Source organism: Onychomys torridus, chromosome 4, assembly GCF_903995425.1.
Source record: "Onychomys torridus chromosome 4, mOncTor1.1, whole genome shotgun sequence".
NCBI lineage: Eukaryota > Metazoa > Chordata > Mammalia > Rodentia > Cricetidae > Onychomys > Onychomys torridus.
The window spans coordinates 5,769,917-5,792,122 of record NC_050446.1 but is presented as its reverse complement, the minus strand read 5'-3'; the positions used below and the strand labels follow the sequence as shown (position 1 = coordinate 5,792,122).

The 22,206-nt window shown below is 54.2% G+C and overlaps 1 protein-coding gene across 8 annotated transcripts in view; it reads right to left on the bottom strand.

Moving 5' to 3' along the window:
• The window catches only part of Ralgps1 (Ral GEF with PH domain and SH3 binding motif 1), a 297,117-nt gene that overhangs the window by 8,514 nt on the left and 266,397 nt on the right, over positions 1-22,206 (bottom strand). For 4 of the 8 annotated variants that reach the window (XM_036186564.1, XM_036186562.1, XM_036186566.1 and 1 more), the window contains 7 exons: positions 15,299-15,425; positions 14,209-14,366; positions 12,175-12,226; positions 4,622-4,705; positions 3,422-3,527; positions 2,005-2,097; positions 1,735-1,840 (listed from right to left, as the gene is read on the bottom strand). In XM_036186564.1, the coding sequence (XP_036042457.1) occupies positions 1,735-1,840; positions 2,005-2,097; positions 3,422-3,527; positions 4,622-4,705; positions 12,175-12,226; positions 14,209-14,366; positions 15,299-15,425 (726 nt within the window). The remainder of the gene's footprint in view (positions 1-1,734; positions 1,841-2,004; positions 2,098-3,421; positions 3,528-4,621; positions 4,706-12,174; positions 12,227-14,208; positions 14,367-15,298; positions 15,426-22,206) is intronic. The other 4 variants (XM_036186567.1, XM_036186569.1, XM_036186565.1 and 1 more) reach the window with 3 other exon arrangements.

Here is a 22,206-nt window from a genome sequence, read left to right as displayed (position 1 = left end):
CAGCCCAGGGTGGGCCAGCACTGGCAGGGCAGGTATCTTTGGAGTAGGCCTCTAAACCAGGTTCTGAGCACTTCTCAAACCAATGTTTTCAAAGGTATGAAATAGAAAGAAAATCACCGGTACTGAGACTTGGTACTAAATTACTACACACAGTGTGATATGATGTGAGTCTGTGTGTGTCCTGTATCCACATCCTAGTACCCAGAGCAGGTCGAACATCATGCTGGGATTTCAAGATGAACAGCAAATGAGGTTCTGAGACATCTGCAACCACGCATGCTACAAAAGGCCTATCAGTTCTCCTGGGGACAAAACCCACAGTGTTTCTGAAATTCTTGACACCTGAAGCTCAAATTCACAATAGAAGGAAGACACCATTATTTGTCACTGAAGACCAAGATGTAGATTTCATGTCCAGTTGATAGACCTCTTTAATTCTATCAGTGGACCTCCCGACCTCATGTCACATCTCCTTCTGCTTGGAGATACCGCTTTCTTCTAGGCCAGTGGTTCACAACCTATGGGTCACAAACCCTCTGGGGGGTTGCATATCAGATATCCTGTATATCAGATTTTTACGTTACGGTTTATAACAGTAGTAAAGTCACAGTTATGAAGTAGCAATGAAATAATTTTATGGTTGGAGTCACCTCAGCATGAGGAACTGTATTAAAGGGTCGTAGCATCAGGAAGGCTGAGAACCGCTGCCCTAAGCAGGAGTGGCCTGTGGTTCCCATGGCTACAAGGGCTCACAGTGGAGCTTGTGTGGGCACAGCTTTCTTTCTTCCTGATGAAAAAAATCACTGGACCTGGCCAAGGCCACTAGGGAAAAGACTCCAGTGATACCAGAGTAAGGACATCTGTGTGTATACAGCAGACATGCATCCAGTCACCCCAATTTAGAGCAGAGGACCAAGCAGTCTACTGCCCCCCTACCTGCAGGGCTCCTTGAGGCAGCTGGGTGCCATTATTTCTCAGCTGCAATCATGAGAACATGACACTTATATTCCCCTGGCCTGTACCCCCATCATCCTTCCCAGGGAACTTGCTAGAAACACAGTCTTGATCTCTAGCCAGATCTACAGACCCCAAATCTGAACAGATCCCCGGATGATGGGCCTGTGCTTGAACTCTGTACTCAAACACTCCTACTACTTAGGTGTGAGCATGGACAGAGTTTGCTATCCCAGTAGGCTCATATGATTTGCTATTGGATTTTTGTTTGGTAACTTGGGCTACCCAGGAAGTTGGCTGTAGATTGCTGGGCATGCCAGTGGAGACAAGGTCCCTAGGCAGGATGGCACCAGAACCTTTCCCTCCTCTTATCAGGGTCAAGGGAGGGTGGAGCCGGCAGGGAAAGAGAAGGAAGTGGGGAAGATCCAGTTGGAGCTTTTGGAAGTGACATGGTTTTGTGAGCTGAACACTGTGCAGTCTCGTAGTAAAGCTATGTCGGGGCTCTGAAAGCCCCAAGGCTTTTCCTCATCTAACATTGGTTGCTATTTACCCAGACCCTTGGGTCACAGAATGAGGAATGATAGACCCATTAAGTAAAGGCTAGACCACTCTCACTGCTCAGTGGAAACATCAACCAGAATCTAAACAGCACCAAGGACTAGACTGGATGCCAGGCAAACCTAGTGTGAAGGGAAGATGGTGGTCTCAGAGCTCCCAGAGCTTCAAGGTGCACATCTGGCCAGAGAGGGAACAGGGGTGCCAGTCCAGTCTGCTGCCCACCTTTGTCAGGGTTATTCAGCTGGAAGATATCCGGGTGCTCAGGGTCATCAGGCAGCTGCACCATCCAGCCTACGATGGAGACCTTCTTGCCAGGTGTAGATTTATACTAGAAAAGAACAACAAACAGCTGCGAGGCCTGGGCCCACACCCTGCCCTCAGCAAGGGAGACTAACGGGCCAGACAAGTGTCCTGCCCACCCTAGCCCTTGCAGCCACAGACATCACTCCCACTAGAGGAAGTCCGGCCTGGCAGTCTTTTCAGGGGACTTACGTGTTTTCTGTCTGTGCCCCGCAAGGACTTGGCTCCATAGTATAGGAGGGTGGATCCTGAGAGCACGACCCAGTACCTAGTCCACGAGGACAGCTGCAGAAGTAGGAGGAGAACAATGACGCTGGGGAGTGGACTGGCCTCCCTGCCTCATCATGGACATGGCTATCCCCGCTTATGCCAACCTAGGTCCCCCTCTTTTCTGGCCCTCTGTCATCCTTTGGTGGTGCCACCTCTATCCAGGTCCTTCCTTTCTACACCTTGTGGAAGATGCCTCAGTGCATAAATTCTATGTGTCAGGGGAGCTGGAAGTGTACCAGGAAAACAGACACGCCAAACTGCTGCATCGAAACAGGAAGTCTGCAATGAGAGCTGAATTCTGAGGCCTTTCTGCTGCCAGGACCAAGCTGGACCTTTGGTCTGCAACGCCAGCACCCCATTTGGGGAGGAGGGGACTGTGCCTCCCAGGAGCAGGTCACTGGGCATCGTGATACAGTGGGAACAGCTGCACCACAACCAAGGAAAAGCTGTCGTCAGCCAGGATGACACGGCTGGATCCACAGCCAGACACACATGCTGAAGTGAAGAAAGCTCACTGAACGGCTATCCTCACTGTTTGTGAGGAGTGTGGGATTCCGTTCTCACCTCACAGTCTAAGTGTTATCCCTGGGACACAAATGGCAGAGCTGTAAGCCCACTCTTGCAGCTTGTCCTCTGACCCACTCTGCACTTGTGGGTGTGGTATGCAGAGGGAGGAAGCCCACACCACGGGACTGACACAGGGCCCCACGCTGTAGGAGGCTTCAAGTGTAGCGGGAGCTGCGGTGGAAGCTCTCTCCACCTTATCCATGATCCAACCATCCAACTGGCAACTAGAGACAGGGCTCTAGAGCCCCTGTGCCAGGACAGGGGGCAGAGCAGATGCAGTGAGGAGAGGCAGCTTGCGGATGAGATTGTCTCACAAGGAGCCGAGGCTCTGTCATGTGGGGTCATGGTGGCTGTGACACTGAGTCTGACATGAAGGCTGGTGGCAGGCCCGAAGAAGCTCCTGACACCATATCCCCATGCTTTCCCCACTGGTGCTAGCATGCTGCCAGGGGGTGAGGGAAACTATATGGGACACCACACAGCGTCCAAGGTCCTGTGAGCCATGCTGCCTCTTGGAGCTGTGCCACCCTCTTCCTCCTCAGTGTCCAGGCCTTGCCTGCCCTCTAGACCACCACGGCTCTGGCTTGCCCATGCACTCTACTACAGATGGCCTCCAGGAGGAGAGGTAGTTTCATCCCAAGTCACATAGAGAGAAACTGAGGTCTTTTTCTCTTCAGTGGTATAGCCAGGGATAGGAGCCTCGTTGGCAGGTCTCTAGAACAGGCTACTCCCTGAGTCTGTAATACCTCCAGTTGATGTGTGTGTGACTTACTGCAGGCTTCCGGCCTTCCTTGAGCAGGGTTTTCCGTCTCAGAGGCCCCTCCATAGTGGGCACAGTGGCCGAGCTGCCCACAGTACAGGCGCAAGGGCTCGTGGGGCTGAAGAGAGACTGTCAGTTAGATACGGCCCCAGAACAGCTGATACCTGGTACCCCCCCCCACACACTATGACTCCTAGGTGCCTTACTGGGATGTCCCCCACAGTCAGAGGACCCTCTGGGTTGGCCAAAGCCATCAAGAGCAGAGTGAACTCCCACAGAGAGCTCTCACCAAGTCTCCACACTCCAGTTTCTAGCAGTCTCCTGCCCTGCCCTACCCTCTGCTTCCTTCTGGCTGCTCCCCACGCTCATGCCTGTGGTTTATGCCCGAGAAGCTTGAGCCCTTGCAGTACAGCCCTGGCAACCCCTCCGTCATGCTAGCAGGAGGGTGCAAAAGTAGATGGATCCATGGGGATGGGGGACAGAAGACCCCCACTAACCATTACGTCCCCCTGTCCTCTTCTCTCACCCCTTCCCTTGAGATACGGCACTGTCACAGGTGACAGCGTCAAGTCCTGTCCTGGGCTCCAGACTTCTGTGCTGCTGCTTATTGGATATTCACAGGCACCTGCTCAACCAAGCTGGCCACCAAGTCATGGTCTGCAACCTAGTCAGTCCCAAGGATGTTCTGGTTCCAAGTCCTAGCCATGCCCGGCTGTCCATCCCAGCTCTCTGCCAAGGCCACTACGGTTTTCCTTTGGATGACAGCCCAATGGCTGTCTCTGGTTCCTGCTTCCATTCCTGCCTCCTCCCACATCCTCTCCATCCGCACAGTTCTTACTTATTCTCCACTGACCCTCTCCCTGGGCCCTACTGCTTCTAAGGGGCAGGTAATGTCCTTGCCCTACTGGATGTGGCTCTGCCCGCCTCCCCAGCCTCATCTGAAACCCTTCCCTCGGACTTCTTACCCTCCCGGAGGCACCTTTTCCTACTGCCTCACAGCCGCACGGTCTCTTTCCCGCCGTCATTTGGCTAATTCCTATCATTCTTCCAGTATTGTTTCCTCTGATGGCCCCTCCTCTCTCCCAGAGAGCCCCATACCTCTCTGGAGCAATTGGAGCACCAGATAGCGTTATGACACACTTGGCACAGAGCCTTTCCCCCAGAAAACACTCCAAATCCATGTGTCAAATGAGAAAATGAATGAATGTGTACCTGTAGACACAGCTCCGAGTTCTGGGAGAACTCCGAACTGGCACCCGCCAGTTGGGCCCCAGTGTGGCGTAGAGACGTCCCCTGCTTCAGAGGAAAAGGGGTGAATTTTAGTCAGTCTGGAAAGAGCAGCTGATCCTGAAGGAGGCAGGAGCATAGACAGTGTGGGTCAGCCCAGCCCCTCCCCTCTTCCTCCTCAGGCTCCTTGCTCCCACTGCAAGTATCCCATCCACCTGGCCAGGGAAATCTTGTCCCACAGAGTCTCCATTCGGGAAAGCTCCTGGGTCTCATGGGACTGTTTCATAGGCACGTGACTCTGTTCACCCTTCTTCCAGACTCTCCAATGGGAGTCAGCTGTTTAACAGAAATTCCGTGTTGTTCACAGGGTCCATGTCGTGGAAAGCATACACGGACAGAACGGTGAGGAATCCTGCACATCTGGCCAGGTTGTATGCAGTACTCCTATTCACCAGGATGCTTCTGGATCCTGTTGCTACACGTGAGCTCTCAACTGGCTCTTTGCTGGCTCCAGTGTAACTGAAACTGCCTTTGAAACTTGATGGCATCGAGGGCTCTGGTTCTATCCTCCCCATGGGTTTGGCCTAGCCTCATTCTCACCTGTTCCTGGATTGGGACCTTTCCAGGGGAGTAGCTCTACCTCTTTGGGGGTGGGGGTGCAGGCTCTACCCTTTCCTGATCCTGAGGCATACTCTGTCTCCACCTACTGCCTCTCTGCCTGATGGCCAGCTGATGGCATAACTGTCTGTGTAAGTCAAAACTTCTTGTCCAAATGTGCTCTGTTGTCCATAGCTATCCCTAGGTTTCTGCTTATTGCCAATGATGTTAGTATGTGTGATGTGGGAACCAATGATGAATATCACACCAGACTGGGTGTCTGTCCTCCAGCTAGGAAGAAACTTCTGATGGCCATCTGGTCAGGGACCCAAGTTCAGAACTGGACATCTGTGTTGGAGGCTCCAGGATCCTCCTGTCCATCAGCCCCTCCTCTTTAAGTACTTGTTACCCCAAGTCCTCAGGGTAGCTGGTCTTAGCATGGTCACAGGCTGACGCTGCCATACTGTGAGCTGTAGCACTAACAAGAGGAAATGTTACACCCAGCTCCCAGCCCAAAGGCTGTACCTCTCCCTTCTCTCCCATCCACAGCCGACACTTCTTCCCCGAGACCCATGCATCTGTGATTGCTGTGATTGCTGACGGGTGAAACACGCAGATATTACTACCACTGCCCATTCCTGACACATGTCCAGCCCCAAACCACCAAGGGCAAGAGCATAGCAGGTCCCAGCCCTTGCTGGACATCTGTTCTCCAGGCTGTTGTCCTCTCTGGCCATTGACAGCAATTGCTTAGGAGCCAGCTCTGACCACAGAGGTTTCTGAAGTGCTTCCTCTGTAGTCCTCTCTGTTTCTCAGGCTCTGCCCCTTCCTCCGCTGGTCAGGGCTCTCACTTGAAGCAGCAGCCTCTCCACCTCCCACCATCCTCTTGAAGGTGGTCTCCCCGTTGTTCTAGGATGGCACAAAGGTAAGATTGTCCCAACTTGCCAGTCATTCAGAAGCAGGGTGAGGAGCAGGAGCCCCTTCTGTGAGACTATCTGGGGCTGCATGACAGATGTTGGCAGAATGGACATCTGTCAGAGAACAGCCTGAATCCATTTCTTCCAAGCAGTCCGGTCTGACAGCAGGCAGCACTGGGCCCTTTCCAGAGGCAGAGTCGAGTGTGAGGGACTATGCATGGACTATGCACGGACAGAGACTCAGGTGGTGGGTGCGCATGTGCATCAGGCCACTGTGCTCACTCACTGAGCTTGTACAAGCACCATTATATTGTCCTTCTCAAAAGGAGAAACTGAGGTTCAGCAATGAGGATCCACTTGTCCAAGGTATAAGCCTCATAAACAAAGATTTGAATCCAGGTCTGTTCAGCTCTACAGCCCAAACCCCTCACTGTGCCAGGAGACATGCCCTTTTTAACCGAGGCAGGGGACTGATGCGACAGGCCGATGTTGGGCACTAGGACCATACTGACTCTGTGCAGTGCCTTGCTAGCACGCTCCTCTCAGAAGTGTTGCTGCAGAGCATGGCGGCTCCCATGGCCGTCTGTGTCTGTGTCCAGGAGGGGACACGACCAAGAAAGTCTTCAGTCTGAGAATCTCCTCAGATTGCATGGGATTGGCACTTCTCAGTCCCCTGTGCATTGCAGGGGGCTTCCCAGTGCTTCAGAATCCATGTCTTGTCAGCTACGTACACCGTGCCACCTACCTGCTTTCCAGAGCACACCCACCCAACCCTTCAGAGGAGGTGCTCGCTGCTCTCATAGCTAAGAATGAGAACACTGAGGCTTGAGGAGATGCTGGCTTGTTGCTGAGATGGAGATGCAAGTGTTCACAGAGAAGGCCTGCTTCTGCCACGGGATGAAGGGTCTCACTGTCCCACAAGGTGGACACCACAGCCTGTCCCTGGAACCTTGTGGCAACCCCAGGTGTGGAAGGGCAGCATAACAGTGGCCTTTTCCCACCCATTAGGAGAAGAGAGCAGGGCAGTACCCACCCTTCTCTCCCGGTGAGCTGGGGGAGGGGCTTGGAGCAGCCAGCATCATCCACCACAGGAGCCAGACAGCCTGTTCCCTCCCTACTACCCTAAAATGCCACAACAAGCAGAAAGGATGGACAATCACAGCTAACAAGCCCTAGAAATCATAGGCTCTCTCCTGGGGCCCCAACTCCAGAGCCACAGGTATCTTTCCTACGATCATTTTGGGAACATGTAGCTGAACACACATTCTTAGAGCTGACTCCCCCTTCTTCAGGATGGATCTGAAGTACACCAGACCAGAGGCTCATGGGAAAGCTGCTCTAGGGAAGATGTAGGCAGGCAAACAGGTGGACTAGCTTATCCCACGGGGTTCACAGGACAATGACAGTGGTGACGGCAGTTAGATGAGATGACAGGCTGCTGCTAGTGAGGTGGTGGTGGAGAGGATGGTGGTAGCGAGGACGAGATGGTGGGTGCCAGGCAATGTGCTCAGCAGTATTCATTCAGTGTCTCATTTAACCATACAGTGCTACTAGGTAGGCACTGTTCCTAGCCTGCCTCGTGGACAAGAACTCTGAGACTTGCGGATGAGGAGTCAATTGCCCAAGGCCACAACACTAGAAAAGGAAGCCAGGTGGAAGCGACCTGTACCAGCCTGACCAGCATGCAGGCTGAGCAAGGTATTAGTTCCTAGGTTTGTATCAGGTTGTTGGTATCTCAAAGTTGAAATTCATAATGCAGTTGCCCGTCTAGGCGATGGAGGACTGAGAGACATCTTAGATGAGAACTATATCTAGGCCCTAGGAATCTTGGTCCTAGCAGAAGTCAACCCCCCACACCATTCTCCTGTCTCACTGGGAGTGATTTGTGGGAAGGCCTGCAGTTTTGTGTGCCAACAAGTGCCTCCTGCTCTGGCCAGCCCTAGAGGAACTGCCATTCCCATGGGTCACTTTCTGGTGAGTCATTCTCGTCTGTGGGCAGGAAATGCCAATCTGACTCCTGATGAGCCCTGGGACAGCCCTTCTTACAACCCCATGTAGGGGACCTCTGATCTCCTGGTACACATGCCCTTTTTTTGGGTAATGTCCTGAGTCAGTAAGTGAGTTCCTAGGAACCATACGGGTAAAACACTGCATGTTTCCATCTTTCAGGCAGCTGAGCACAAATCAAAGCCAGATTTCTCTCCTAGCCATTGGGACTTAGGTCAGGCTGGAAATCTGGCTCAGTGGCTGGGTAAAGCCACCCACTGGAGCCTAGGCATTGTGGGGCATCCAATACCCTCTGTGTGCTGAGAGGTTCAGAAATCTGGTCTGCAGTGGGAACAGCAAGCACCACAGAGATACAGCAGGAAGACAGGCAGATGGGAGGTTAGGCCCATCCATTTCCAGACCATGGCCCTCTAGGAGTCACAGATGAGGAGCAGCTTCTGGCTGACAGGGCCTGGCCTTGACTGCTACAGCCCAGGACAGAGTCAAGCTCCAGGTCCAGGCATCTTTGCCCATTCTTCTCCAGAGGAGTCTGCCAGGAGCCTCTCATCTCTAATGGAGTGGAGCAAGAAAGATATGGTGTCTTCCGAGATCCATATAATCAGCTTAGCACATCAGTCAACTGGGCTGCCACCCTGCAAGGCTGGGCAGAGAAGCCCAACTCAGGCACATGGGCTAACCCAGGGAAGCCAGAATTCAGGGAACCCTAGTAAAGGATGAAAGCCTGGGATTCTGGGTCTCTGAGTTCTGCCACTCACACAGATGGGCTGCAGCTTTGACAAGCCCTTGCTCCAGAGCTGGGCCTAATTGTCTACAAATACTGCAGGGCCTGGGGCTAGGGAGATCTTGGCACACCTGGGGCATCTCCTGGCGTCCTCTGACTCTAAGGAAGGACATGTATGTTGATACGCTGTTCTGGGGATGGCAGACCCGGCATTCTGTTACCATCGTGATTCAACTTGCTGGCTGTTCTTGTGAACAGTGATTCCATGGTGGGTGATTCTACTAGCCAAGACGAATAGGAAATGTCACCCAGGGCAGAGACTGAACCTACAACCATCCACACATAGGCCAACTACCTTCAGAGGACCCTCCCCAGATCAGTGCCACCCGAGAAGCCAGCAGCAGTTGGTGGAAACCACCTTCATTCCAGTCCATTACAGATGCCATGAATTGGCCACTGCGGTGTCTCCCCCATTCTAACCCTGCCTCTGCAGCTCTTCTGTGGGGCAGAAGCACTCACTAAGGCACTTAGGCGTCTACACCACTTCCTCCTGCAGCGGCTCTACACATGTGCTAAGTGCTGACCAATGTGTCCTGACTGCACAGCAGAGAGACAGAGCCTGTCTAAATCGGGCGTGGCTAGGGGACTGAGAGTAAAAGTGGCCTGGCATTACACGTCCTGGTCTCCAGCCATCGGGACATACTATGGAGCTCACCTCTCCTATCCAAGATCCTCAGAAACCCTGAGCACTTGTGTGTCACCTTCCCACCCCCCAGGTCATGACTTAGAACTTCCTCTGCATCCTCACATCCCAGGACCCTCACAAAGGCTCACCAGGGTCCTCTCCAGCAAACTCCCTCACGCCTGAACCTGCAGCTGATGCAGTTTACCCCACTGGACAACCACTGGGTCAGGACTCTGTGCATGGGGTGTGGCTTCCTCAAGGCTCCATGAACCCTGATGAATCCTCTGTAACCCCACCCCCTACAGGGACAGAAGACAACCCTCAGAGGCACTGCACTGCCTCTTCCTCTCTTCTACTCTCTCCCACTGAGGGGCTCAATCCCTTGAGGCTTTCTCCTAGTCTGATGCCTCCTCCCACCACTGCCCATCCCTAGTTGAGAACCTGCTTCCTCCACATGGCGGTGCCCACCTGGGAAGAAGGGGTGGGAAGGGGTGGTGATGAACTCTCACACACACACTTGCATATTTCACTTAGTTGGAAACAATCAGTGGTCCTTTCTGACGCCATCTTCTTAGGAATGTTAAATGCTGGTTTGAGTAGGAGAGCGACCAATCCATTGTGAAATTTGGAGACTACGAGGGTGGCAACCCTCAGAAACCCTGTAATGCAGACATGACCAAGGCGAAGGGCACTACACGCTTTCATATTTCCATCTCCATTCACCTCTATAACCCATTTCCTTCCCCTTAAAACTGCCTTTTAAGAAAGACGTTGACCCTTCGGCTGATATTTCTCTTTTCATCTTAGAGCCCAGACTCGCCTTCCACCTGGCCTGGCCTCCAGAGCCTGCGCTGTCTGGAATCTGGCCTGGTGCCAGCCTCCAGCCCTGCTGTCCAGCCCATTCAGCACTGCTGATCTAGGCTTGTGGGGGGAGGGGGCTCTCCTCCTCATGGAAGTGGCATGTACAGTGAGGCCTTCCTCTCCCTTTGTCCCCGAGGCCAGAGAAGAGTTGGTACACCCTCACTCCACTCCTCTGTGAGAAGACTACTTCATTTTCGCTCTGGGCCTTGAGGATAGGGAAGAGGCCTTAGTCTGAAAGCTGAGAAATGATCAAGGATCATCTCCTTGCATGCTGCCCATTCCTAGGCTCTGACCTTGCCCAGGGTGGCCCGTGTGTGGGCGGGAGAACAGCACAGAAGTGAGTCCCCTTGGTCCTGCATCTCCAGTCTAGTGTCCAGCAAGAACAGGGGTTGGTGCCTCTGGAGCAGCTCACAGTTCTCTGGGTACGCCTGAAGATACCCACTTCAGGGACACACTGGGCACATGCGGCCTGGGCTCTGGTTCATTTCAAGGACTACCACTGGACCCCATGTGTGTAAATTCACAAGACGGGGCCAAACGACCCCACTGTTGCAATGAGAACTCTAGTGCCCCGCTACTCACTGGGGCACTAAAGGTGACTCAGTCGTGTCCTCAGGCCACCAGAGCCATGAGTGTGTGTGTGTGTGTGTGTGTGTGTGTGTGTGTGTGCGTGTGTAATGTATACTGCATGCATGTGAATGTATATACCCACATATGCATGAGTATGAGTGAATTATGAATGTGTCCACCTGTGTGCATGTGTAAATGTGAGATTTGTGTTTAGTGTGTGCACACAGAGGTGTGACAGTGTAATTGCGCATATATAACTGAGTTCCCGCATTGAGTATAATTATGTATACACATGTGAGTATAAGTATTGTGTATATACATAAATGTGTGCCTGTGTATGTGTGAGTCTGTAACTGTGCATATGTACCTGGAAGACTGTAACCATGGGCATGTCTAGAAATAGACTGTATAACTCTGTGCATGTGCACACATAAGACTATGTAACTGTGTGCATGTGTACTTGCCAGAGTACACAGATGCACACAGACTCCTAGGTATGGATGGAGGACCTATCCTGAAGGATAATGGGGATGTTCATCACTAGATTTTCCCACGTGTTCTCAGACCTCAAGTCACCAAGATGCCTTTCACCACCGGCAGTGCGTGTCTTCTTGGATCCCTGATGGCCCATGAAGAATTAGGGCATAGAGACGTGCTGTGGGCGAATTCCTGAGGGGAGGGTGGTGAACACCTGGGGCAGCTGGGCTGACAGGAATCACAATGATACATAGCAGTAGGGTTCAGAAACGTCCAAGGCCTGAGACTGCACTGCTGAAATACTCTTAGACACCACCAGATGGAGCTGTGTGCCTATCTCAAGACTTCAAGCGGGCGTAGGCCTCCAGCTCCAGAACTCACTCTGCAGGCCTTGAGACTCCCAGGCCTCCTGAAGCCGGCTTGGACCAAGTGCTCTGGGTGCCAGCCAACAAAAAGAAGGGAGGGCAGGAGGGAGCATTTCCTAAGCCTGTGTACACCCACATATGCATGAGTATAGGAGTGTGCATACACATCTCACACGTATGCATTTGTGTACACAAATCTCACACGTATGCACACCCAGGTGTGACAGTGTAATTGTGCATATGTAAAATGTGGGTGGGGCAGGGACCCCTGACTCCAGCTCTGAGCCCTGGGCCATGGGTTTCCCGAGGGAGGGAGGCCTTACTGAGGCCACACTCACCTTTCCAGCCCTGCAGACATCTCTTCACTAAACTCTGAGCTCTCACTACTGCCTGGAAAGGAACACAGATCAGTGAGCACGGCAGCCTCCAAGAGAGGGGCCTGTTCTCCTGGGCTCCTGGTCACTGGGCCCCAGTCCCCAAGCTCACAGCATTCTGACCCTGTGGGTCACTGAAGGACTTGAGTTTCTGTGGATACACTTGTCTCTTCTCTGGGAGGGTTTGAAGAACTCTCAGTCCCACCATGCTCAGGAGTGCCCTCCACTCCCTTCCCGCTGCCTACCCTCTTGGCTTGTGGGACCAGGGTCCTCAGGTCTGTCTGCACTACTGCCTGCCTGCTGCCCCAGGGCCTCACCTGCTGAGGGCACAGGCTGGGTGAACACTTCTGGCCCCAGGGTCAGGGCTGGTCTAGATGCATCTGCCTGCACAGGAGAGACCCCAAGGGAGGGCCACTGCAGTCCTCGGGTCCACAGAGACACTGCCAAGGCCTGTTGTGATCCTTTGCCTTCCTAGTCTCCTCCAGGCCCACACTCTGGAACTGACTGTGGTCTGCTGGGCCTGAATGGGGCACCCTGGCTCCTTAGGCCTGTGCCCGGAGTTAAAAGAACACCCTGCTTCTCTCCAGGCATGTGCATCTATGGGCCTGACCTCTGTATTGTCTTGGACTTTGTAGGCTCTAAAGTACAGGCTCTGCTTTAAGAGCTCTGAGACCGAGTGGTAGGAAAGGCAAGGGGGAAGCCTTGGCCGGAGCAGGGCCCCCACTGTCTGCTGTTAGGTAGAGAGCAGCCCAGCATTGCCTCCATCAGGACACACCACACTCCGCCACTTTCTCAGAGCTTTCCACTCAGACTTGAGCCAGAGCCAACTAGCTTGTGATCCCCTGGATGCCGGATACTGCATCACCTGACTCACTCTCAGGGCAGCAGCTCAGGGTTTGCTGGATGTCAAAACAGCTGGCGGGGTGCACTTGTGGGCCCTCCTAAGAACCCAGGTCTCATCATCTACTCTGAGATGAGGTCCATGAGTGGGACCGGCAGGCTGGAGACATCAATGCGCAAGAGCATACAGCAAAGGCTCGGGGAAGAAGTCTGATTACCTCTCCCCAGCCCGGGAGGGAGCCTGGACTCTTCTTTCAAGCCACACCTATGAGCCTAAGCTGCACTGTCCACACTTCCTACACTGTGTTCAAACAGGACGACCTCCTCTCAAGACAGAAGGCAGATATGGGACTTGTCACAAACTTCTAGGAGACTGCCGCCCTTGACTGAAATTATTCATGACTCCCAAGACTAGCCTAACTTCACAGGGACATGTGGCATGAGATGCCCACCTGGCGTTCCTGTTGCCTGCCTCTCCAAGCTGCTGGCCCTCTGCCCCACTGTCTTCACTAGATCAAATGCAGCTGGGCAAATGTCAGCCCGACATCAGCCCTGGGGGACTCTCTGCTATTGGAAGCGGACAGACGCACAGGCACAAAGAAAGGCAAAGGGCATCAATGGAACACTGGGCTGCTGGCAGCAATCCTAGAATAGTGTCCCTCGTTCTCGGTGACCTGAGCTCTGCAGCTCCACGCTAGCTCCAGTCCTGATGTTGACATCTCCCTGCTGGCATCAGAGCCCTGTTTCTGTAACCCCTTCTTGCCACTGTCCAGTAGTGCAATGCATCGCTGATGCTCACCTCTTCATCCTCTCTTCTGGCTCCTCTGGGTAGAGACAAGCACACAAAAGGAAGCAGTGGCCCGCCCACCTACTGCTCTGAGCAGGGCTTTTGGCTCCCCCTAGGATGTAAATGCCACCAAGGTAGCAGCTGGCCTCAGTGGTGGACTCAAGTCCAGCTTCCTTCCTCAACCTGACTGTCCACTAGGGGACCACCAGAAGGAGGCCAACCCAGAATTCTTTCCTGCAGCAGAAGACTCCTGTAGGGAGCCACTCTTTAAGGGTGAGGGGCCACTGGGCACAGCACAGTGACACAGACAGACACGGAGCACACACTGGGCCTGCTGCCCCTGCCTGTGTGTACAGGCCAGAGACGCTTACCTAGGGAGAGTCCGTTGGTGATGGCAGTGGAGGAGGCGAGGGAGAGTCCCCTGCGGGGGCTGCGGGACTCTAGGACGCTGTCGTCCAGCAGGTGCCTGGCCTTCTCCGATGGGAATGTTGCACTCTTACCTTCAACTACACTCAACTGACACATCATACTGGAAAACGGAGAGGAAGAGAGAAGGCAATGCTCCTTATCTTGGGAGAAGAGCGGTTCTGGGGGCCGGAGCCAGGGACTGGCTGGTGGAGACACCTCGACCCAGAGCCCGCTGGTGGCCCAGGCTCTGCCCCTTCTTATGGTGTGACCTTGGGCAAGTCACATCCTTTTTCTGAGCCTCAGCGTCTCCATCTGTCACTGGAGACCAATGCTGCTTGCCTGCCTGTCTCCCGGGATGGTGATAAGGCTTGTGAAATGAGGCCAGAGTGAAGGCATGTGAGAGCTTTGTGACCCTCACTGCAGCCACAATGTGCATGGCAGCAGCTGCTCAGAGGTCCCCATGCTTCAGTGAGATGGTGTCTACAGGTGTGTGGCAATGTCTAGAGAAGAGGAGGCACCAGGGCCAAAGCAACTTTGTTCTCCTGCCCCTGCCTTTGAGATCCACTAAGCCCAGCCAAGAAGCAAGGCATTTGTGCCTTAGTGCTAGCATGCAGGTTGAAGGAGGCGGGGCGTGGGGGAGAAAGAGGCAGGAGGGGAGGTGACAGAGGAAGGGCGCCTGTTTGGAAACCTGTGACCAATGCCCTAACCATGCTGAGGACCTAATGTCCCCCAGCTGTGGGCCCCACAGGGCCAGTGAGCCAGCAAACACTCTGAGACCCCCCCTGCTGCCCTGAGGATAGATAGTCACTTGTGTCTGCTGGACTCAGTTCCCCCTAAATGATCTGTTGACCGAGTTTGGGCACATTTCTTCACTAGCTACTGAGCCTGGATCCCTGATGGTGGCACACAGACTATGCTGCCAGTTGCTCCTCTGCATTCCCAAGCTCGAACCAGCCTTAGAGTGTGTCTGCCAGGAACATCAAGGGCTCCCACATGGGGTTGGGGAAGGACCCACACTCCTTCAGCCCAGAAGAGGGTTGCTCAGTCACCCACTTGTTGCCCAGGCTGTGGCTCTTCCTGTGTCTGGGGACTGGTGGCGTGGGGAGGCTGCCAGCTACAGATGTGTCAGGACAGGTGGGCCTCCGGCGGAACCTGGCTGAGCTGGAGCCAGCAGAGGGGCCTATGGAAAGAGCAGAGGGTGAGTGATGGTGGGAGCTGTGGGGAGACAGCAGGCAAGGCTCCGAGCAACGGGCTTTAGGTCTAGGAGACGGACCTGTCCCCAGCTGTCGTGGGTAAGATGAGGTCACACCAAGCCAACAGCAGCTTCCCACTTACTGGGTGCTTACCCTTCCTTCCCAGCACCACTAACTCCCAGAGGGAAGGCCTGAGGTACCCAGGTCTAATACCTGGGCAGCTCTGCCAGGCAGCCAGCTGACGACCCATAAGAGCAGAACCAGAGGCCCTAGCTTAAAGCCAAGGTCCTACTGGACTTCACAAGCCCAGAGGGTACAGAAGGGGAATGGAAGGCCTTGAGTTGAGGCAGCAGCACCAACACCTCTGGGCCATTGGCTGCTCTGAGGGTCTGCCTCTCTGTCACAGGGTATAACACATCTGCGCCGAAGAGTGGCCGTCCTTGGAGGCTATGACTGTGTGGTCACAGGGGATCTGGGCACCAACACCCAGGCTCTTGGGTGGCCCCGCAGTGCCCTGAGGAGAATCCTCTGGTCTACACTCTGTGTCACAGGATGCCTCTACCCCTGGGGAAACAGCTCCTACAGCTGCTCTGGAGAGGAAGAGAGGAATGAACAGTCTGCTGTTTTGTTTTGTTTTTGCCTTAAGAGAAGATTCCAGAGGGTGGATCCCCTTGTTTATCAGCAACCAAAGGAGGATGACAGAGGACAGCCCCACTGCTTGAAGCTCAAAGACCCTTTGCAGGGAGTGGGAGCCTGGAGGCCCCAGTGTTAGAGCAGAGATGAGCAGGTTGGTAGTATGAGGACAGGCTTTGCACACTTGGCACTGTGCTCTGAGGCTGTGCCTTGAGGTATGCGCTCTTAGTTGTACCATTAGACAGAGGAGAAAGCAGACTTAGTGTGCCGCCTAGTGGAGGCGGTACCCAAACCCAGGCATGCAGCGGGCTTCAGGGGTAGGGAGGATGCCAGGAGTTCCGAGTACAGGTGCTGGGCAGACGGCCTTGAGAAAGGGAAGGGAGACAGACCCAGCATCCACTATGCGCCTCTTGTGAGCAGCACTGTGCAGACACCCATGCCCCAGCACACCGACTCCAGCACACTTGATCTAGGGAGACGGGGAGCCCTAGAGGTATAACACAGCAGAAGTCTGCTTTTGCTGCTCACTCTCACTTGGCTCCATGTAGTTCTTGCCTCATGCTCTAAGTTCTCACAAGCCTTTCAGAGTCCCTTTGGCCGCTCCTACTCAACTTTGGATTCTCTCTCTCCATCGCTAGGCCTGGATTCGCCCCTTTTCCTTTCTGCTTTGGAGCCTTGGGAGACATGCCTGGCCTCAGATGCCCCTGGACTGGCTGGGGAGGGTGGGCGGGGGCCCCAGCGGAAGAGCCTTGGCCTCTTGGCCTGTATCAGGGCTGCTGCTGCTCTCTGGGCTCTAGGTCCCCCCCATCCCGCCACCTCCCCCACATTCCCCCAGCATTGTTGACCAACAGCCTAGGCCTGATGCGGAAACACAAGAATTTCCATTCGGCTGGGACCCAGATGAGAAACTTCTCTGCCAGTAAGTGACACCCTCTGCTACCAAAAGGCCTCATGTTCCTGCTCCTCCAAGCCTGGGGTGGCCCCACATGACAGTGCCAGGACACTGCCTTCTGAGTTGGGTGGTTGGCCAGCTTGTTGGGCATGTCCTCAGGCAGGGTAGAGGCAGGGATGAGCTGGGGCTCTGGTCTCCACAGCAGAGCGGAGGCCCACTGCCCAGCCTGATATGGCTCGGACAGTTGGAAAAACTGACCATGGGGCTTGACTATCTCAAAGGATTGCTCTATTTTTCCTCAGCATAAGTTTTCCATGAATAATCTTTAAAACTCTTTAGTGGCTGTTTCTTTAGCAGTTTTATTGGACCATATGAGAATCAACAGTTTCTGTAGGCAACCAGATATGTTGAAAAAAATCTGGTTTTCATTACAACAAACCAACATACTGCCCAACAGACTACTCATTGATTGAAAGAGGAAAAACAAAACAAAACACTTGGCCTCTAATGACAGTCTTGTAGTGGCCAGAATCCCAGATGATGTATGGTAACAAAAAGGGACTCTGGTCCTGGAGGCAGGGAGGTCTGGGCTCTCATCTGTATCTGTGCTTACAAGTTGAGTGGCCTTGGGGAGGTCACCTCGCCCCTCTGAGCCTTGACTCTATGTCTGTAAATAAGGGATGAGGAGCCTGTCCTTGGTTGCCTCCCTGTCAAGAGTTAAACAGACAGTGTCTCTTTCTGCCACCAATGTGTAGGAAGCCCAGACCTTGGAGCTGCCCCTGGGCCAAGCACTGGAGCCACATCATAGACCAGAAAAATCACGATGCTCTGCTTGCATGGGAGCATGCAACAGTCAACGTCAAGGGGTGGGGGCACCAGGAGGTTGCACCCAGCGGAACACAGGCCGACAGGAGGGTGGTCATGATCAATGCAGCAAGAGCACCACCAATAGCACGACAGCATCAAAAGGAGGATGTGATCATCTCTAACACTGCCTTAGCATCTGCTCCCTGCCAGAACTAATGATACACACTTCGTCCACTTAACCTTATTTAAGCCTCACAGTAGCACAGAACTTTGGGGAACATAAGGGAGGGATCAGAAAAGACTTCTGGAAAGTTTGACACCCTGGATGGTTCAAGAGCCCAGCATGAGCAGCGACGAAGGCAAAAGGAGCAGTGTGCACCAAGGCTCAGAGGGAGACGATGGTAGGCACAGCAGAGCCTCGGGTTCACAGGGTGAGGTCTGCTGAGGAGCTCAGACTTGTCTTGGAAAGTGCCTCTGGCCAGAGAGTAACTAGGTGTGGCCAAGCCTAGAAGCTGCAGGTGTTGAGGGAGAGATATGTATAAGAAATGTCCCAGGGATGGGCCAGGCAGAAATGTGGGGGGAACTGAGAGTTAACACTCTGTACGGAGTAGTGCGCACTTGAGGCACAGATCTAGGGGGACATGAAGAAGTCCAGTGTGGGGCTAACATCTGGAGGGCACTGGATAGATGGGCATGGCTGCAAGGAGAGCACACTGTGGGCAAAGGAACCTCTTCTCATGGATTTCTGGCCAGGCCCTGCTTGGGCCTGCACTGTCCCATTCCAGTTGGGCTTTCCAAGTCTCACACATTGGAAGGTAACGGGAGGCAGCTGTGGTGGAGAGGAAAGTAGCAGCTTGAAGTCACAAGACTTCAGTTCCAGTCCTGCCTCTAGCCCCAGCTGGACAGAGGCTCAGGCCATCCCCTTCGAGGCACTGCGACCATGCCATCTGGAGCTCTGGCCATACAACTCCGAGCCTCCAGTGGCAGTGTGGGCTGTCACCCACCTGAAGGGTTCAGAGTCCCCTGCTTCCCACCTGTCCATGTGGAGAGCCTTACTTTGAGACCCAGGACTCAGCCCTTCTGGGTCTGCCAGAGCCCTGTAGATCTTGGACCACTGGGCCCCTCTGCAGTCTTTGTGTGGAAACTTTTCTATCGCCAGGTCTCTGGTGGGGCCTGGGAGCCACTCATTTCTATGTTCACACACATTCTGCTTTTCACACACACAGCTCTCATGGGTCTCACTGAGATGCTGTCTGCACAGAAGGTCCAGTTCACTTCCTTCTGAGAAAGTGTTTGTCATCTCTGGGCTGAAGGGGCACTGTCCTCTCCTTGCCGCCAGAAGGTGAAGACTCAGGCCACTGAGTGGGAACTAAGGATGCTTGGAAGCTGCTGGCATTCAAGGCGCTTGGGCCACAGCAGGGCTGTGGAGCCGGCAGACCAGGCTTGAGTCTTCGCCACCTGCTTCTAGCCCTTGAGCTCTCTCTGAGGATCCCACCCACCCTGGGCATGGGAAGGTTTGCAGAGGAAGGGCACTGGAGAGAGGAGCCCTGCCACCTCTCTCCACAGACCATAGTGGCCTTGGAAGATGTCTCCCACACTAGGGCCCTGACGACATGAAGGTGGCCACAGGCTGGTTAGCTGCACTCTCACAGGTGTTCGGATGGGGCTACCCTGGCCTCCTGTAGATGAGATAACCATCGAGAAGACCAGAACAGCATGGAGGGCTTGAGTGGGCCTTAGCAGGAAGCTGCTGGTGGGAAGATGACCCTGAGGGGCTTCAGAGTCCAGGAATGTATTTTTATCTGCCAAGGTTGAGGGCATGTGGACTCTTTCAAACATCCAGGGAAGTGTCCTCGAGAAACGGCAGCTTTATAACTGCCCCTTGGAGGGTGCTGTGCCCTGAGACAGCAGCAGCACTGGTACAAATGGGGCTGTGGTCAGCAAGCTGAAGGAGTGGAGAACTGTTGGGTGAGGGGAAGTCCACACTGCTGCCTCCTTGCCACAGGCAGCCAGGCCTGAAGAGACCCTGTTGGATGAGGCAAGGGGACTGAACACATGATAGAGTTGGAGGTTCTGATTCCTGCAAACTCAGTTCATCTATCACCCCTGTGTGATTCAATGTATCTAAGAAACTGGGTGTGGTGACACAGGTCTGCAGTCCCAGCACTAAGGATCGAGCATTCCAGGCCAGTCTGGAATAACGATACCCATGTCTCTTAAAATAAAAATCCATAAGAAAGGCAGAAAAATGCAGGTCTACCATCCAAGGCAGGTACTTAATCCCCTGCACAAGTACACAGGACATGGGACAAAGCCCTCATCATGCCCTCCATGCCCCATGTGTTGGACATAGGTGACAGACCTGTCCTGACCCCTGAGCCACCAGCTGGCTCTGCCCCTTCTGTGATGTGTGAGCTGGGGTGAGCACCCTGGTGTCCCTGCCTGCAGAATGGGAGTGGAAGGGGAGCAGCAAAGGCCCACCTGTCTGCTGGGAGGCCTGGGGGACACGCCAGGCAGGGGCTGGGTCCACTCAGTGAGCATGTGGGCAGGCTCCGGAAGGTGCTCAGTCCAGGTGAGCCATGGTGAAGACGGTGAGACAGAGGGTTCCCACACGGGAATTGTCTGAAGTGCTCCACACAGACCTTGGCTGCTCAGTGAATGGCAAGCTCTCTGGCCTCTCTCCTTGGACCTGAACCAGTCTCTGTGACCCTCAGAGGAAGGCTGAGGTGAGGCTGCCCGGCATCGGAGACTGGCTCAGGAGATGTTACGTGACAGTTTTCTGGCTGCCCTCTCCATTTCTGCTCTGGGGATAGGCAGCTGCTGAGTCTGATGACCCCGAGCCTGCTGTACTCTGGGAAAGCCCAGGCCACATGAAGAGGCTCCAGCTGTGCTAAACGGCTGCTGCCCAGCTCCAGCCAGCAGCAGGTACCATACACGTGAGTGATGACCCCTGAAGTGATTCCAGTCCCCCCACCCGTCTACCCTGATGCTTTGACACACAGAATGTATGTGTGACATTAAATGCTACTTTTACCCTAAGTTGTGAGGTAGTGCTGGAGATGGGACTAGGTGTGTGTCCTCGAGTTCCCAATCTGGTGCTCAGGTGGCAGCCTCACACTCTCTCCTTTAGATGGCATCAGAGCCTGCCCGAGAGGGCCAGGAGACAACATTCCCAAGAGGCACTGTGCCAGCAGCAGAATTTCTGGCCCGACCTCGGGGAACTCCCTCCACAGCCCTGGGGTGCAAGCCGGCCTGAAGCCTTCCCGCTCCCCCAGACGCTGCAGCCAGGCTCTACATAGGTCTGCTGGCCTGGAGGCAGGACTCTTGTCACCAGATAGTGACCATGGAGACAGAAAGGTATGTGGGAGATCAGCTTTTAGGTTGAGAGAGCAGAGATGGAGGCCAGTGCCAGGATTTTCCTGGACTTGAGCATGGCTCTGGAGTCTTCAGAGGAAACCCGTCCCCAGGGGAAGCTGTGGGGGAGTTTGCAAGGTCTGGAGCGGTCTTCACTAGCTCCAAGATATCCACACACATCACTTGCCCTCTGGGAGTGGGGGTGGGCAGCACTATGAACATTACATGTGATTTCTTTTCTCTCTCCAGGAAAATATTAGTTCACTTATATAAACAGCATCACATGGAGGGAGAACTGGAAATGTGGCATCCCTGGACTGTCTCCTCATAGATCAGAGACGGAGGCAGTTTGCCCCACTGCCTTGATGCAGTCTTCTTGTGGGGACAGACTGCCCACATGGCCATTCCCCCAGAGGAAAGTGGGGTCAGCCCTTGACAGAGTTCTGGGGTCACTGGAGGCCAAGGGAACAGTTGTAGCTCAGAGGCCGCTGCTGCTGTTAATCAAGGCTCCTGAGGTCGTGGCTGCTGCTATCTGTGCAGGGCTGAGGTCTCCCAGGCCCTGGCAGGAGCTGGTTAGGAAAGAGTCATAGAGATAGCCCCTCACATACACACCATCTTGGTGTGCTCACACTGGCTTCTTTTTGGCCCCAAACATGCGTGTCCTTGCCTGTCCCCCCAACTAAGACACAAGCTCCAGGAGGCTGGGGCCTTTGCCAGGTAACTGGCTCACAGCAAGTGCTTGTCACACACAGACCTGCAGCCTGAGAGCCTTGTGTAAATGAAGGCACACATCTAAAGGCTTTTCCTTGGCAAGTGTGAGGCTGTCTAACTGCTGGGCACAGCTTTAAGCTGAGCCTGGCCCCTCCCGAGGAGTGGAGGGGGGCTGCGTTCCTCCCATTCTCGGGACTGCAAGAGGCACATTCCTGTCCCAGAGTCCTGTGGAGTTCCTGCCACGCAGCTCAGTCTAACTGCCAGAGCCCAGGCTTCCTTGGAGCTGACGCTTGCCTCTAGGGACCCCTGGGATTCAGTGACCTAGGCTGCAGCAGCACTCCTGATCTTTCCTCTCAGGCTTCCAGGGGACC